Below are 18,037 nucleotides of genomic sequence, written 5' to 3'. Positions count from 1 at the left end.
CGGCCCTCCTCTTCCTCCTCTGCACGGTGGAGGAGGAGGAGGCGGCGGCGGCGGTGGCAGGACCGGGCTGGGGCCAGTCCTGCCGCCTCCGCAGGCTGCATCCGGCCCATGGGCCGGGGGTTGCCAACCCCTGCATTACACCAAAGAAACAAGGGAGTTTGTTCCACTTTTTTCACAGTACCAAAGAGCAATAGAACTTATCAGCCAGTATTAAATCTAAAATACTTAAACAATTATGTAAAATACCAGAAATTCAAAATGGAAAGTTTACAAACCATCAGGGGCAGCCTGAGGCTTCGAGACTTTTTAGCATCAATTGACCTTGAGGAAGCATATCCACACATCCCTATGGCACAACAAAGCAGACAGTATCTTCATTTCGAGTACAGACAAGTTCACTACTAATTTAAAACATTGCCATTCAGGTTGGCATCAGCATCTCGAGTATTTATGAAGGTGCTGGTGCCACTAATAGCTTATCTCAGACAAGGCATACATATCTTCCTGTATTTAGACAATTTGCTGCTAGCAAAAGTACAAAGAGACATCAAATTAACATTAAGGACTCTAGAAAATCACAGGTTCCTAATGAATTAAAAAAAATCAATTACAGTTGGCCCTTCTTATACACTGACTTTTTTTTATACACGGAGTCAAGCATCCACGGTTTGAAAATGTTTTTAAAAAGTATAAATTTCAAATATCAAACCTTGATTTTTCATTTTTTATAAGGGACACCATTTTGCTATGTCATTATATTTAATGGGACTTGATCATTCATGGGTTTTGTTATCCCTAGGGGATCTTGGAACCAAACCCCAGCATATAACAAGGGTCCACTATACAACCATACACTCAGATTTGGAAGCTCAGATAGATACAATGAAAGGAGAGATGGCATTATCACCCGCAAGGAGTGATACAAATACTATTACGATCACACCATCATGTGGTTAGCAAAGGTTCTTGGAACACTTATATCATCAACTCAGTTAGTAACATGTGGTTACTTCCATGCAAGACCACTTCAGATGCTGTAAGCACCATACCAACATCAAACAGGGAAGGAAAAGCACTATCTGATTCGAATACATCAATCAATGAAGAAGGAGATGAGATGGTGGCTCGAGAATGTGAACTTAGACAAAGGAATTCCTTTATGGAAAGCAAACCAGATACCAATTACAATTGGCATTGTGGTCAACCAAAAATCAGGAACAAAGCATAAACTACCTGGAAATGAAAGCGGTGAGACTAGCATTTCTCACATTCAACACACAAATTTACAGACAGCATATTCTGATAAGGATAAACAATATGACTGCTCACATACGTAAACAGACAGGGCGGATTGAGATCATATGCTGTGATGAGGGAAGCCACCAGCCTATTTCGGTCGGCAGAGAGCAATGTATTATCTGTAACAGCACAATATATTCAAAGCAAATTAAATGTGATGGCTGATTATCTAAGCAGACATCAACTTCTCTTAGGGGAGTGGACATTGAACAAGGAAGTTTTCTATGACTTAAATCAAACAATGAGGCCATTCCAGGCAGATTTGTTTGCATTACATCTCAACCAAAAACTGAGCAGGTACTACTCATTACAGAAGGATGTGTAGGCAGAGGGCATAGATAATTTGTTTTATCTAACCTAACAACATCTTGGCCAAAGGGAATTCTGTATTCATTCCCACCAATCAAGATAATTCAGAAAATACTAAACAAGGTGATGCAGGAAAGGGTACATGTTGTGCTAATAGCCCCATGTTGGTTATGAAGCCCTTGGTTCCCAGCAATTTTAGACATGCTGGTAAGCATACCAAGGAGACTCACAGAGTGTCCAGACATCTTGATACAAGGACCACTATTACATGACACTCTCAGCTGGCTCAAACCGACTGCATGGGAATTGAAAGGTTAAGACTCAGTCATTGTGGTTATTCATCTCAAGTGATTGAGAAGATAATGGCTTCAAGAAGGCAATCGATGCAGAAGATATATAGCAAGTCTTGAAAAACCTTTGCAACTTGGTGTAGAAAAGCAAACATTGATATATATATAGATTAAATGTTGGTCATGTATTATGTTTTTTGCAGGACAGACTAGAGAAAGGACTACATCCAAATAAGTTAAAAATACAAGAGGCAGCACTGTCAATAGCAGTACAGGGTGCAGACACAAGACTATCAATGCATGAAGACATACAAAGATTTCTCGGAAGGGCCACATTACAGTCTCACCCCACTAAACAGAGGTTCCCAACATGGAACCTATCATTAGTGTTGAATAGACTGACACAGAATCCATTCGAGCCATAAAGATGAGCTTTGCTTTGGTATCTAACTTATAAGGTCTGTTTCTTGGTGGCAATAACATCAGCCTGGTGTGTTTCAGAAATATCAGCTCTATCAATAAATCCAAATGTATGTCAATTTGAAGAGAGCAGGTAAGTACTTACTACAGACCCAACATTTCTTCCAAAGTGCATTCCTAAAAAAGGTTATAATGACAGATTATATTTACTAACATTATATTTGGAAACATCCAAAGGAGAAGTGATGGCAAACTTTAGATATGAGTCAGGCTGTCAAGACCTATATAGAACGGACAGAATCTGTAAGAAAACAGAGGCAATGTTTGTATCATTTAACCCAAAATAATTTGGATACAAGGCTTCAAGAAATGTAATCTCTAAATGGATAAAAACCTGTATTCTGCAATGATATGACTTAGCAGGAAAGCCAAGACCAGCTTGTGTAGGGGCTAACTTTACAAGATCAGTGGCAACTAGCATAGCATATGCTATGTCGTCATCACTGAAGGACATCTGTGAGGCTGCTGGTTAGTCAGAGCCAAACACTTTCATAAGCCATTATGAACTAGACAAATACAGATTAGCTAAGGCAGCATTTGGAAGAACTGTGCAGCAAGCTTTGGTTCAAGCATAAATTCCCACCCTAGCATAGAGGGCTTGGGCATACCCCATCTTTGGTGGATTGGTCTCCCCTGCCATCCAGAGATTGAGAAGTTGTACTTACCATGAATGGCCATTCTTGGATGGCAGGGAAGACCAATACACACCCTCTCAAACTAAAAGAAGAAAAGAAAAAAGGAATAGACTAGGAAAGTAACTGAGGAGAAGGGCAGAGGAGTCCAATGAAAATATATCTAACGGAAAAGGACTAATGGAAAAGAATTTTGGACTCCTGTCTTTTGGATGGTGTGTGGGTAGAACCCAGGTTCTTCTTCGTGGTCTCTGCGAATCACACAAATGGGTTATTTCTGCACATGCGCAGCAAACTCGGAAACTTCTAGAATCTCTGGGCAGAATGCAATGTATCTTTCTGCAACTTTTTGGCGGTAACCCCGCCCATCCGGTATATAAGGCCCGTGGTGGCCCGCTCCTCTCCAGTTCCTTCCTTCCGCCGCACTAAGCAGCTCGAGGAACTTCGCTTGTTAGCTTCTCATTAGAATCTCTGACCACTCGGACTGAATCCATTGGCTATCGGACTTGGACTGGACTTTTGACCACTCTTAGGATTTCGATTCGGAGATTGTTTCGGACTCTTCTTGTTGGTGTTGACTTGGACCGGTAATGACTATTCCTTGTGTCCATGGCCTCCTTCAAGCAGTGCGCCAAGTGCGGGGTCAAAATACCCATGTCCGACGGACACGACAAATGCGTCCTATGTCTTGGTGAGGGGAATATCCACGGGGCTTGCAGGCATTGTAAGGCCATGACTGCCCAAGCGCTGAAAAATCGAGACCAGAAGCTAAAGGCTTCCCTTTATGACAAGGTCTTTTGGCCAGCGGCCTCCGCAGTGGAGAAGTTGGCTCAGCCAACAACTTCTGAGGCCCCGAAAAGCAAGTCGGACAAGTCCTCGAAGAGGACCCATGCGGACAAGCAAAAGTCCTCTAAACCCTCTAAGGACAGCCAGGACTCTAGGCGAGCCAGGTCAGCCTCTCCGCCACCTAAAACTAGACAGAAGGGACCTCCAAGCACCATATCGGTACCCCCACCGGAGTCAAGGCCCGTCGCGACCCCGATGCCAGAGTTGACCTCGGGTTTGGCTCTGCCGCCATTGGAACCAAGGGTCCTCATCTCCACTCATCTCTCCATCCCGGACAAGGACTTGGAGATAGTCAACCTTGGGGAATCTTCTGAATCCGAGGGCGAAATCCCTGACTCTGATGTCCCTCTGTCACCGCAAAGACAGAGGCGTCCTTCCCGATCTCCATCCCGCTCCAGAAGAGACAGGATTTCTCCACAAAGGAGAGATAGAGCTGCCTTGGGAATCGAGGCGGATGAGGCCCTGGATAGGGACCGTCGGGACCGTTCCCCTCTTGACAGGGATCAACCTGACCGGGCACTCTTCAACACCTACCCGGACTTGCTTTATGATCACCACATGGGCCAGTACCTTCTGCCAGTGGATGTTGATCATCTCCGTCGCAACATTCCAGGTCCCACCAGAGTGAGGCTTCACTCTGCACAGCACCGGTCTGCCCAGTCCAGGGCTGAGGAGCTGACCAGATGCCGCTCTCCCAGTAGAGACCCGTCTCCTCTGAGCCGCAGGGATAGCAGATCCCCCTCCGGCTCCTGCTCCCGCTCGGCTTCCCCATCTCTCCAGTTGGACGCCGATCAGCCTCTTTCGTTTGGCGAGCCGGACGCCCCGTCTCCAACAGATGATGTCCGCTCCTTCTCAGACAGAGTCATCAGGATGGCTGATGCTCTCAAGCTGGAGGTCACCCATCCCGAGGATGATGCCCTCGATCCGGTGGAGCGTCGGATTCATGGCTGTGCTCCTGCTCCCCCGTCTTTGGCATTCCTTCCCTCTTTGGAGAAAATAGCCAGAAGGTCTTGGGATACTCCTGCCACCATCGCCTCGACCTCTAGGATTATAGAGAACCTCTACAGGGCTACTCCCTCTGGGCCGACTTGGCTATTCAACCACTCCAACCCTAACTCGGCCATCATAGAGGGCTCGCAGACCTCCTTCGCTGCTCGACCATTCTCTTCCCCTATGGATAAGGAGAGCAGAAAAATTGATGGCTTGGCAAAGAAGTTTTATGCCTCAGCTGCGTTGGACATTAAGATCGCAAATTACGCAGCGTGTATGGGAGTTTATGTCCAGCTGCTTATGCAAAAGATGGACCTGGTCATCAATGAGCTCCTTGATGACAAGAAGAGGGTCATGTCAGCAATCCGAAATGAGATACATCTCGTGGGCGGCCAGCAGATAATCTCGGCGCGTCACTCCACGGACTGTGCTTCCAAAATTCTTTCCGGTTCGGTGGCCCTTTGCCGTTATGCCTGGCTACGTTCCTCTGACCTGACCCCACAGGCTAAATCTGCGATTGAGGACATGCCGTTCGACAACTCCGGCTTGTTCAGCAAAGAAACCGACGAGAAGCTGAGCTTCAGATACAGAATGAAGACAGCTGCCAAAAAGCATGGCATGTCGGCCTCCACCTCTAGACCGCCTCGGCAAAGATACAGTGGCCAGCACACCTGGTTCCATCATGGCCAGCAACGCTTTCACCAGTCGGACCATCAGTTCCAGTCCCAAGATACATCGCACCAGGCCAGACCGTCTCGATCTCCTTCTTCCCACCAGGATCGACGCCAGTCATCCCAAGGCCGTTATCAACAAGGCTACAAAAAGAAGGATGCTAGAGGCAAGAAGAGGTTCTGAGGTCTTTCCGCGCACTTCGTCGCCTCCCCTGTAGGCAGCTTATGGCCCTTCTTTGACACCTAGGCCTCCATTACTTCAGACTCTTGGATTCTCAACATCGTTCGAAGGGGTTATGCCCTTGAGTTTTCTGAGCTCCCTACCACCGGAGCTGTTATTACCACTGTCCCCTCGGACACCCTTCTCAACGAAGTGTGCTCCTTTTTGGACAAGGGCGCTATCGAGCCCGTACACCCTTCTCGGGCCCAATACTGCTTCTTCGCCAGATACTTTATTGTTCCTAAGAAGCCAGAGGGCCTTAGGCCCATCCTGGACTTGCGTGCCTTGAACTCCTTTATAGTTTACAGACGTTTCTGGATGATAACTCTTGCTTCTATTCTGTCACTCTTTTCACATCAACATACGGAACAATCATCGCAGATTCCTCACCTTCGCGATCGGACCCAACATTTTCCAATACAAAGTCCTCCCGTTCAATCTGTCGTCAGCCCCGAGGGTCTTTACAAAGTGTATGGCACCCGCGGTTGCTTACCTCCGCCAGAGAGGGATCGTGGTCTTCCCATACTTGGACGACTGGCTGTTCACCGCCCCGTCGTGGGGGACTCTTCAGCGTCAGATGCACTTTGCCCAAAGCCTGCTCGCATCTTTGGGACTTCGTGTCAACCTGGAAAAGTCAAACCCGACTCCATCCAGACAGATCGATTTTATCGGTAAAGTCCTGGACTCGAAATCGGCCAGAGCTTACCTCCTGCAGTCCAGATTTCTGACTCTGTCCTCAGCAATACAAGCCTTCCTCGGCCAACGACACCTTCCAGCCCAAACCGTACAGGTTGCAATGGGACACCTGGCTTCAACGACTTTCGTTACCCTGTGGGCGAGGCTGCGCCTGAGACCTTTACAGTCTTGTTTCCTCTCTGCCTTCGATCCCGTGTGAGACCATCCGGACAAAATACTCACCATCCCGAGGAAAGTCCAGAAGTCGTTACGCTGGTGGCTCCAACCCGATAACATCTGCTCTGGCATGTCTTTCATTCCACCCCAACCGGAGATAACACTAACGACGGACGCCTCTCTACAGGGATGGGGTGCTCACGCTTTAGGCCTTGCCATCAAGGACAAGTGGACTCAGACAGAGTCCCACTTGCATATCAATGCGCTCGAGATGTTGGCAGTAGAAAAAGCCCTCAGAGCCTTCCAAACTCTGCTCACCAACAAGGTGGTGCTTCTCCTGATGGACAACACCACGACGATGTAATACCTCAACAAACAAGGAGGTACAAGATCAAAGACACTGCTAGATATTACTCTTCGTGTCTGGGACTGGTGCATACAGCACAGCATCCTGCTTCAATGCATCCATCTTCCAGGAGAAGAGAACGATCTGGCCGACCAACTCAGCAGGTCTCCGACAACTTGCTACGAGTGGAGTCTACATCCGGAGGTAGTCACCCTTCTGTTTCAGCACTGGGGTACACCAATAATAGACCTGTTTGCCTCCCCCAGGAATGTTCATCTGACGAGATTCTGCTCTTGGGTTCGAGGAGCCAGATCCCTAGGGGATACCTTTCAGTTCCAATGGACAGAAGGCCTGGTTTACGTGTTTCCCCCCTTCCCACTGATCACCAGGGTGCTGGCAAAAATGATGACGGATGGCACGGACGCGATCATGGTCACCTCATGGTGGCCCAGACAGCCGTGGTTTGCTCCCCTCCTCCAGTGTGCTCGGGAGGATTATCTTTGGCTCGAGTTCCGGCCCGACCTCCTATCTCTGTACAGCGGTCGGATTCTCTATCCCGATATGCAATCTCTACCATTGGTGGCATGGAGGATTCGGCACTGACGTCCCTCCCTACTGATGTCCGGGAAGTCCTGCGAGCAGCGCAGAAACCTTCCACCCGAAGGTGCTACCGTTACAAATGGGACAAGTTTGTTGCCTTCCTCAATGATAAGGACATTTTGTTGTCTCAGGTATCTGTCCGCATGGTCCTGGAGTTCTTGCTGTCCTTGGCGGGCTTAGGCCTCTCGCTAAGCTCCATCAAAGGTTATTTGGCTGCCATTTCGTGTCACTATGTTTTTGACAACAGGCCATCTTTGTTTAGGGATCCGCTTGTAAAACGGTTCCTTAAAGGGTTAAACAACTTGCACCCTCCGTGCTCCATACCGACCCCGGCATGGAGCCTAGACTTGGTCTTATCCCGACTTGCACTCAAACCCTTTGAACCAATGGCCACTGTGGACTTGAGGATGGTAACTTGGAAAATGGCCTTCTTGGTGGCTATCACATCCGCTCGCCGGGTTGGAGAACTTTGTGCCTTGCGGGTGGACCAGCCATACCTTTGGTTTCATAAGGACAAAGTGGTGCTTAGGACAGATATATCTTTCCTACCGAAGGTGGTATCAGCCTTTCATATGAACCAGGACGTTGTTTTGCCTACACTTGCCCCAAACCCGACTTCTGAGGAGGAGCTTCGGATTCATGCCTTGGACGTAAGGAGGGCATTAGCCTTTTACCTGGACAGAACCTCGAGCTTGAGGTCTACCAATAGACTCTTTGTTTGTTACTCAGAGACCAAAAAAGGGCTACCTGTTTCTCCTCAGAGGTTCTCTAAATGGATAATGCATGTCATTCACTTATGCTACGAACTCTCGGGGAGACCCTGTCCCGAATGGGTTCGGGTTCATACAACTAGGGCAGTAGCGGCATCCTCTGCCTTTTTGATGGGGGTCCCTTTGGAAGAGATTTGTAGGGCTGCTGTTTGGTCCCAGCCCTTGACATTTGTTAGACATTACAGGCTGGATGCCAGGGCTAGACAGGATGCAGCCTTTGGGAGGGCAGTGTTACTCTCTGGTTTACACTAATGGTGTTCTCATGTTTGCACTGAATGCTTCAAGCACTTCGTGGTGTTTCTCTTGTTGTTGTTTACATGTAATTAAAGTTGAATTTGCTTGGACACTCCCTCCTCCATTGACTTTAGCTTGCTAGTCTAACCCATTTGTGTGATTCGCAGAGACCACGAAGAAGAAGGACAGGTTGCTCACCTGTAACTGTGTTTCTTCGAGTGGTCATCTGCGAATTCACACAAACCCACCCATCCATCCCCTCAGTGTCTCGCTCATTAACAACGCTCGCTGCTGCGCTGTTTGCGGCTCATTCGGAACTGGAGAGGAGCGGGCCACTAGGGGCCTTATATACCGGATGGGCGGGGTTACCGCCAAAAAGTTGCAGAAAGATACATTGCATTCTGCCCAGAGATTCTAGAAGTTTCCGAGTTTGCTGCGCATGCTCAGAAATAACCCATTTGTGTGAATTCGCAGAGGACCACTCGAAGAAACACAGTTACAGGTGAGCAACCTGTCCTTTCGTGGATTGATCTTCCCTGCCATCCAAGAATGACCATTCACGGTAAGTACAACCTCTCATTTTCTACTGCAAAAATACCAATACATGTTTCAAATTTAGATGTTGACAATTATGTACTGGCAAACGTGGCCTAGTAATTAGTCTAGAGGCAACCATATAGAAATGGGCAAGTGAAGGGGATAGAAATTTTCATGGTAGGCCAGATGAATTTCCTTACAGGCAAGTATAAGTATTCTTTAAAGGGGAAAGTGGGATAAAATTTATGAATCCACTCATGTCTAGATGAAAGGCAACATGTTTGCTGATGGGACAGTAGCATGAGAACAAATGGATCTGGCGCAGCCTGGTTCAATCTGTTGAAATGTGCAATTTCCTGTGGAACCTCTCTTTAATTCCTAGGGTTTAGCACAGAAGAACCTCACAGCAGATTATATCCTATGTGAATGTATGGGAGGGGCCCTATAACTGCTGTTTCCTCTCCTGGGCACTGAAATCACTTGGTGGGCTTTGGGGAAGAGTGCTGAACAGTTGTACTAGTTTGGTTCTTAGAGGACTGAAATACATTAAAATTGGTGAGTTGGTCTAACCTTTTAGACCAAAGTATGATACCTTTTGTTGACACTTGGCAGATACAAGAGCAAACCAAGTGATAACTATGAGGACCCCCAAGATGTCGAAGACATCAAGCATGCACAAGAGAACATGGGAGACTTCAAATTGAAGACTGCTACTAACTACAAAATTCCTGAACATATGAGAATGAATGCTGCCAAGAAAATGAATCAGCTAACATCTCTAGAACTGGCAGTAAGTAAAAAAAAAGAGATAATTTGGGTCATGTGATGTCACTGCCTCTTGTCCCAGGTATTTTCTGTGGCTTGCTGAGAAACTAAACTTCAGCATTAAAATTAGTATACACTGAACTCAAAATGCTAAAATCAGAGAAAAGGTGGAAATAATTTTTTTAAATTAACTTTTTTACAAGTTGAAATTTAAGCATTAACAAGCACATTGATATATGAGGTCACTATGCAGTTAACTGCTCACTATTGATTTCACTGTACTGTGCATTTGGGATTGTTTGTGATTCTGAAGGGTATTAAAATATGCAGAACTTCCTGTCCTAACACATGACGTTTCATATCTAAATAAAGTACTTGATATGAAACACCATTTGTTAGGACAGGAAGTTCTGCATATTTTAATACCCTTTATTACTTCTCTTGTTCAGAAGCACAAATCATATGATCCTGAATTGTTTGCTATTTATTCTTCTTGCTCAGTTTTCAAAAACCTGTCTTGCCAGCACTGTGCATTCAGGTCTCCCAATTCATTTTCTGAATTTTTCTTTTTGGTTCTTTTATACTACTTGCTATCCTTTTTCCATGCCCATTGTATGTGTATATAAAATCAATGTTTTATATATATAACGTGTAAAGATCTTATTGAATGCCACCATATTTTTCCAGAGGTCCAGAAGGCATCCTCTGGGATAGCTGTTGACAGCTAGCAACAGGCAGAAAGGGAACTTTCCTGGGGGGCCTGCAGCCAATGAGTGTCTGTTTAGATCAGGAGGTGGAGCACACTTGGATGCCACCCACCTACTGTTACTCACCTCTGAAAAATCATGGTGCAGGGAACTTGTGGACAAAGTCCACAAAGTCATAAAAGTACTTACACTTGCATGAACCCTGGTTACACAGCCATCAAGAAGGTTCTGGCTGTAGTTTCCAACAGCTAGGACAAAATCAGTATAATACAAGAAGCTAAAATGCTAAAATTGGAACAAAACATAGCAGTGTAAAACAATTATGATATTTTTGTGCCTTTTAACAGAAATACAGACAGGCCCGTAGTTAGGCTGGGGCAGCCGGGGCCCCACCAGGGACCGCCAGCCAAAGGGGGTCCCAAATGGCGGTGCGCCAAAATGGCACCTGCAGCATACGGTAGGACTCGGAAGAGTGTGAATGCCACACCCTACCAAGCCCTACTTTCTGTCCCAGGACCCCTAAAGGCCTAACTACAGGCCTGAATACAGAGGGTATGGGGGGCACCTAGGAAGAGAGGAAGGTGTTGCAGAAGCCTGGATAGATTCAAGTGAGCACCTTGCCCTGTTGGTAATGGAGGTCCCAAGCTGTTCTCATTGCCTCTGCCCCAACTCTATAGATTTGAAAGCCTTAATGTGGAACTCCTCTGTTTTGAAGCCTTGCACTCTCCCTCCTCTGTGTTTGCTCCTTTTAGGCTAGATCTACACTGCAGAAATAATCCAGATTTTGCTGTTTGCATTTCAAAGTTCATACTAAGATATAACAAGTGTACAGTGCACCCGTGCCATGTGCGGGCGCGCTATATGTGGCCTTAACCTTACGTGGAAGGTTAAGCTACTGTAAAATAAATGGCGTGCACGCCCATGGCATGTGTGCCGAACGTGGCAATGCTCCCCCATTGAAACTAATGGGGTTTGAGCTTACATGTTTTTCCCCATACATGGGGTGGTGGTGGCGGAACACATATGGGGAGGGCCCACTGTCAGATTATTAAAGTGCTTTTCAGAAGAGTAGAAGGCTTATAGTATCTTTTAAAAGAAGACCGTAAGTGTTATCCATTCATACATACTATACTTGCATTGCTGGGTGTTTGTCTTACCAAGATATTGAAAATACATTATGTTTAAGATGTTTTTTTAGATAGGGAAATCAGTGCAGATATGTTATCCATTGACAGAACTTGGAAACATGTGCACTACAAGTTGCATAATTTTGACTGATATGGCTAGTCAAAAAAAGTAAGTTTCTTAAGCTTTGCCCGTTGCTCCCAAAGTCAGTGTGGCAGACATTATGGCAAATTCGGGAAAACATTGTAGCACATTATGGAAAATATGACAAATATTAGCAAAAGACAATTATTTTGTTTGCACAGCATTTTCATTATTCAAGTTTGGGTAAATTAATTTTGAAATGCCTCTGACATCATGATTCCAATTGTTGTTGCCAAGTTGAAGCAGCCTGGCCTCTTCTTTTCAGATCCATGAGAAGAAATTGTCCATGAACAAATGGATAGTGGGCCTCCGAGACCTCAAGGTGGCTATTATTGAAGAGATTCAGTGCGTGGTGCAAGAACTGAAAACTATACAATCATCCCTGCATCCATCCCAACAGCTTCCTGTTCCTCTAGTTCCCCAGCTTCTTCCCGAGGAAACTCCAGAAAACAATTTTGAGTATGACAGTGAAATGCTTTTCAAGTTCAGACAGGAACTAGAAGAGCAGGGGTTGAAGGCCAAAGAGATTGTGCCAGAGGTTTCTTCAGCAGAGGCCGGAGGGCTAGGAGCATTTGGAGGAGGGTTTCTTCGCGCCCCTTCAGTCAAGGAGCTGGATAGTTTCACCCGAGGGACGAGTATGAAATCATTAAAAACAGGATCTGGAACTGGAGCAGTAACTTCAGTCAAAAGTTTTGAGATGGAATTGACAGAACCAACAGAGCTAGAACTGGAAATCAAACAGAGGGAGGAGATTAGAAACATTTACATGCAGGAGACTTTGATCAAGAGGGTAAGACTGTAGATGAAAGCATCTTGAAACCAACTGTGCATGTTCTGCTTGCAAAGTCATTTTTACTTTAATAGATCTGGTGATCATTCTCCTTTTGCCAATGATCATGTTAAAAGAAAGAGTAGTTAATGGACCATTCATATTCTTCACAGGTCATTTTCATATCTTCGCAGTCTTATTTCTAGGCAAAAGCTGAATTACATTAATACTAAAAAAATGGCAAATGTGGAACTGTTTGTCACATTTTTTGTTTGAGAAGTGGTGGTCTGGGACTCTGAAAGCAGATTGGGGGCACCCGATATCACGTGACTGAACTTTATCCTTCCCTGCCTTAAGGTCTGTGCCAACCTGAAAGCAAACCTGAAAGCAGATATCATGTTGATCCATCAAATAATCAAAACATAGGTTTCAGAAGTAGATGATAATTCTGTATCCTCTTTAGACATTTTCCATTTCCTGGCAGGGCTCATATTGAAATGAAATGGCTTTAGAATGAAATTAAGTATTGCCTTATTCTTCAAATGGTAAATCTGAATTCCATTAAAGATGCTTAAAATTCTTAATTTAGTAGAAACCTGTTTTTCTACATGTATGGCTGAGATTAATATCTTATTAGTTTTCTCCATACATTGTTTTCCAGATTGATGAGCTCATGATGACCTTTGATGCTGAACTGTGTCTTCTGCGCCACCAAAAGCTGAAGCTGGACATACAGATGAAAACTGCTGACCTGCGTCACATCACTTGGTTTCAAGAGTTGCTTCTTCTAAAGAACTTTGAAAAGCATGAGGACACTCTCCAGGAACGTGTCAACAGCCTCATCAGTGAGGAGGACGGAATGCAAGTATGTAAGACCTATAGTAGGCTGTATGTGTAGTAAAAATTTTAACTTCTAGAAAATGGTCTCTTCCTAGGGTGCTTGTATTCTTCTAAAGTAGATGTGGACAATACATAACCATTATTGTGTGTGGCGGGGGGTTGGGTTCCCTTACCACCACTGCTGAGTTTACTGTTCCAGAATACTCCTTATGCATCTTGTTTACAAATGGAATCACACTCTTGGAAAGCTCCTAGTGCCTCTGTCAAGAGGATTCAATATAATGGGCATCTGCTAAATGCATATGTTGGTCATAGGAAGTTTCCAGGACACAGAAATAAAAAACAAATATTATGATTGAGTCTAGCCAAACATTCCAGCTACTCTAATTTCTGCAGCATTAATCACTTAGACCTTCCTGAAACAAGGAGGGCAATAGGATAAGATGTCTGTATGGTAGGTAGATTCCTGGATTCTGCCCAGGCAAGCAGCCACATGATTTTAATTTACATGCATTGGATTGCATATATGAAGTTTTGCTGCTTTTTCCCTTCTCCCTCAGTTGGTCTTCCCTTTTGTTTATCTGAAATATTTTACATCACCTTTTGAGGTGAAGTATTCTTATTTTGCAAAATGAAAATGTAGAGGAATAAAATATGAAATGCAATTAATGTGTAGTTGAAGGCTTTCACAGTTGGCATCCATAGTTTTTTGTGGATGTTTTCGTCTATGTGGCCATATTCTGGAAGAAGTTATTCCTGATGTTTCACCTGAATCTGTGGCTGGCATCTTCAGAGAATGGTGGCATGGAGGTGTGTGGAATGGATACACACACACACACACACACACACACACTGTGTGGCCCTTGGTTGAGAGGAAGTGATTTCCATGTTAATCTGTGTGTTGGTCTGTTGGTGAATGGCAAGGCCTCAGGATGGGAGGATCTGCGAGGTGGATTTGTGTCTATTTAATTAGTGATCCATTGTCTCCTGGGAAAGCCCCCTGGCCCTGGGTGAAGTCTTGATTTTGGTGTTTTTCAGGACTGGTAGCCAAACTTTGTTTACTTTCAGGATTTTTTCTTTCCTGTTATCATTGTCCACGGGTTTGTTGATTTCAGTGGCTTTCCTGTGCATTCTGACCTGATAGTTGTCGACATGGTCCAGGCTTTCACTGTTTTCAAATAGCATTTTATACCCAGGTTGGTTTATAATGTGTTCTGCTACTGCTGATTTTTGTGACTGGTTCAGTCTGCAGTGTTTCTCGTGTTCCTTGATTCATGTTTGAACACTGCGTTTTGTGGTCCCTATGTAGACTTGTCCACAGCTGCATTGTATGTGGTAAACTCCTGTGGCCATGAGTTTCTTGTCCTTCGCTGAGCACAGCATTTGCTGAATTCTTGGTCGGTCTGTAGACCATTTGGAGGTTGTGTTTCCTCATGAATTTTCCTGTTCTGTCTGTGACTCTGATATGTGGTAAAAATACCTTCCTTTTGGGTGGTTGTTTTTCTTCACTTCTGTGTTTTTCTGATGTCTGAGCTGGAGTATCCATTAGCCTGTAGACTCCAGTTTAGGTGCTTCATCTCATCTTCCAGGAAGTGGGGTTCACAGATTCTTTTTGCACGATCTATCAGTGTTTTTATTATGCTTCTTCTTTGGGGGGGTCCTGAGTGATGGTTGGAGTTCTTGTGTAGGTATCTGTTCATGTGTGTAGGTTTTCTATATACCATGTGGCCCAGTTGTTGGTTTGTCAGGAATAAATTCTTCCAGAACACACCTGCATAGCCTGAAAACCCACAAAAAGGTATAAATGCAATTAACTTTACACTGTCCTTCTTTCCATTGTTTTCTTTTTACCTTTCCTCACACTTATCCAGTCATGTTTTGTGTGTGTGTGGTTTTTTAAAAAAAATATGTAGTTATTTTTAATCTTGTGAGCCACCTTGAGCCCCAATTTCTTGAGACAGGTGGCATTGAAATAAATAATGGAGAAAGATACAGATGCATTAAAAACTATTTGCATAAGAATGAATTGCAAGAACCTGTAATTGGTGAAAATTGTAATGGAATGTAAATATTCTAATAGTTTTTTTATATTTATATCTAATTGTCTCTTTTTTCTAGACCAAAATAAATAGCTGTCTTGCACAAATAGAGGAAAAGAAAGCAGAGATTGCAAAGCTCCAGGAACGAGAGAAAGTATTGTATGCCACTTTCCAGGCATCGTTAGGGGAAAATAACAAATTTGCTGGATTCCTTCTGAAAGTCTTGAAGAAGAGGATCAAACGTGTTAAGAAGAAAGAAGTGGAAGGCGAAGGAGGTTGTTTATCTTTATAGCAAGCTCTTGATGGCTAGGGAGGCGTTAGGCGTGTCCCATCTTGTGTCTTTGGCATTATATATGCAGATATTCCTGGGGAAAGGATTCAGTAGCATTGTATCTGAATACTGGATGCTGAAGAGTTTTGTTGGTTTTTGTTAGCTGACTTCGAGTCAACATCGACTCATGGCAACCCTGTGAATGAGACATCTCCATGACCCCCTATTGTCAACCTCTCTGCTTAGGTCCTAGCCTGTGACCTCCATGATTGAGTTTAGCCATCTGGTGTGTGATTTTCCTGTAGCTGGATGTGCTGCAACAGGCATTCAACGGGATCTCAACTGTTCCTCAGGTGGTCCTTGAAGATGATGTCCTTGCGGCATGTCCAGCTATAGAAAAATAGCTGGATGCTGATCCTCCTGTTGTCCAGCAACATGGAAATGGCTGTGAGGAGGGGATTGCATCAATTTAAAAGTGGGTTTGGGGTGGATTTTTGTTGTTTTATAGTTGGTAGTGAATTTTAACCTCCACAATGACCAAAAGCTAGACTTACGCTGTCATAACTGACTAACAGAATTCCAGCCCTTATCCTCCTTTACTGATGAAGACACCTTGTTATCATGCAAACATTCTTCTGTACATCATAATATTTCTCATACTACAAAGTGAAAGACTTCAAATTTGTTATCTTCTTGTTCTCAAAAATTTATTACTATTTGACTTGTTTATAAATTAATCAAAAACATGATCACCAGTCATCTGAAAAACTAGATCTGTCACATTTCACTAAAGATTATCTTTCTAACCATCATAGACTGTAAACCCTGGAAGAGAGAAAGGGCATTAATTCTTAACTTTAGCCCTAAGCCAACATAGTACAAATGGTATGCTTTAACAGAACATCATGATTTTCACTGGCTATGTTAGCTCAATAGTTTTATTGTGCTCTCTGATTAATGATTTATAACTTGGTCAGGATCTTAGGCACTTTGTACAATTGTTTTAAGTGGTGGTGCTTTATAAATGATTGCATTGCATTCTGAATATTACTCTAGGGGCATTTAAGATATTTGAGTATTCTGTATAGGCTGTACCTATGAACAGGAATTACCTATTTCCTATCCTAGATGAGGAAGAAGAGAGTGAAGAAGAGAGTGATGAGGAGTCTAGTTTTGAGAGTGATGAAGAAGAGTCAGGATCTGAGGATGAAGTCTTTGATGACACAGTTTGTCCCAAAAGTAAGTATGCTGTCTTATAAAGTTTTCTTTATAAAACAGTTACTAGCCCTGATTCCATAGAGTTTGCGCTAATATGGTAGCTCATGTTGTTAGCAATGTGAAGGAGCTGACATTAAACAAGTATCAAGCTATGTGTGACATCAGATTTTGATATCTTCTCCCAGGAAGATAGAAACACTCTTGAGGAGAATTTCACACTCTTAACAGAATTTTAATTTTCAACATGTTACTTTACCAAACAGAATTCCTTCATGGATTAACTTTGGGCTAAGGCCTTTGCTGCCATCTAGTGACGTGAGCCAATAATTTCTCATTACAAGACTGGTTTCTCAAGAACTGATGTGTAAATCTCTACAAGAAAGAAACTAACCTATTTTTGCTCATGTAAATTTGGTTTATTCCAAACTACAAATAAGCCCCCATTGGGGATGATGCATTTCTGTTTATCAGGGTTTTGTTTTGTAAACCAGTTTATACTGTAGTTCATGAAAACACATGCCAAAAAACAACAACAAATAAACCCTAGTTTTTAAGATCCTATCAATCTCTTTCTTATATACCCATGTATAATATTTCTGAACAAACTGGTTCCATGCACCATGAAAGAGAAATTGTATTGTTTTAGACTCCTCCTCTTTTGGCATGACATTGACACTCACACCTACAGGTATAGCGACAATGAGCCTGCTTACATATAGATTGGATTGGCTCAGAATCCAGAGAAAAAATTCCACAAGATGATTTATTATTTAGATTATTAATTACCTTCATAGCCATCTCTTCTCCAGTGAGTTCTCTCCTCCCTACAACAACTTTGTGAAGTAGCTCTTTGAGTTTCATGGCTGAGTGGGAACATGAATCTGGATCTCCAGAATTTCAGACCAATACTCTAAGCAGTACACGTATTTTTATAGTTATGTTGCTTTTTCCATCTCCAATCTCTTCATCTTTTGCTAATTTTATATAAGAAGTCTTCCACAGCCCATACCTATGTCCAACTTGTCTTACCTGGCATTACCATAGTTCTTATTTTACCACATAGGAAATCTGCAAATGTTTCAG

At 43.8% G+C, this 18,037-nt stretch overlaps 1 protein-coding gene across 3 annotated transcripts in view; it reads left to right on the top strand.

Annotated features, from left to right (window-relative positions):
- The window catches only part of CFAP44 (cilia and flagella associated protein 44), a 96,769-nt gene that overhangs the window by 64,935 nt on the left and 13,797 nt on the right, over positions 1-18,037 (top strand). For all 3 annotated transcript variants that reach the window (XM_089512456.1, XM_089512455.1, XM_089512457.1), the window contains 5 exons: positions 9,689-9,866; positions 12,083-12,607; positions 13,248-13,451; positions 15,545-15,740; positions 16,865-16,975. In XM_089512456.1, coding sequence (XP_089368582.1) covers positions 9,689-9,866; positions 12,083-12,607; positions 13,248-13,451; positions 15,545-15,740; positions 16,865-16,975 — 1,214 coding nt within the window. The remainder of the gene's footprint in view (positions 1-9,688; positions 9,867-12,082; positions 12,608-13,247; positions 13,452-15,544; positions 15,741-16,864; positions 16,976-18,037) is intronic.

The sequence above is a fragment of the Sceloporus occidentalis genome, unplaced genomic scaffold (assembly GCF_023333645.1).
Source record: "Sceloporus occidentalis isolate IW3139 unplaced genomic scaffold, rSceOcc1.0.p SCAF_2, whole genome shotgun sequence".
NCBI lineage: Eukaryota > Metazoa > Chordata > Lepidosauria > Squamata > Phrynosomatidae > Sceloporus > Sceloporus occidentalis.
The sequence above is the reverse complement of the archived record's forward strand: the minus strand, read 5'-3'. Positions and strand labels throughout refer to the sequence as shown.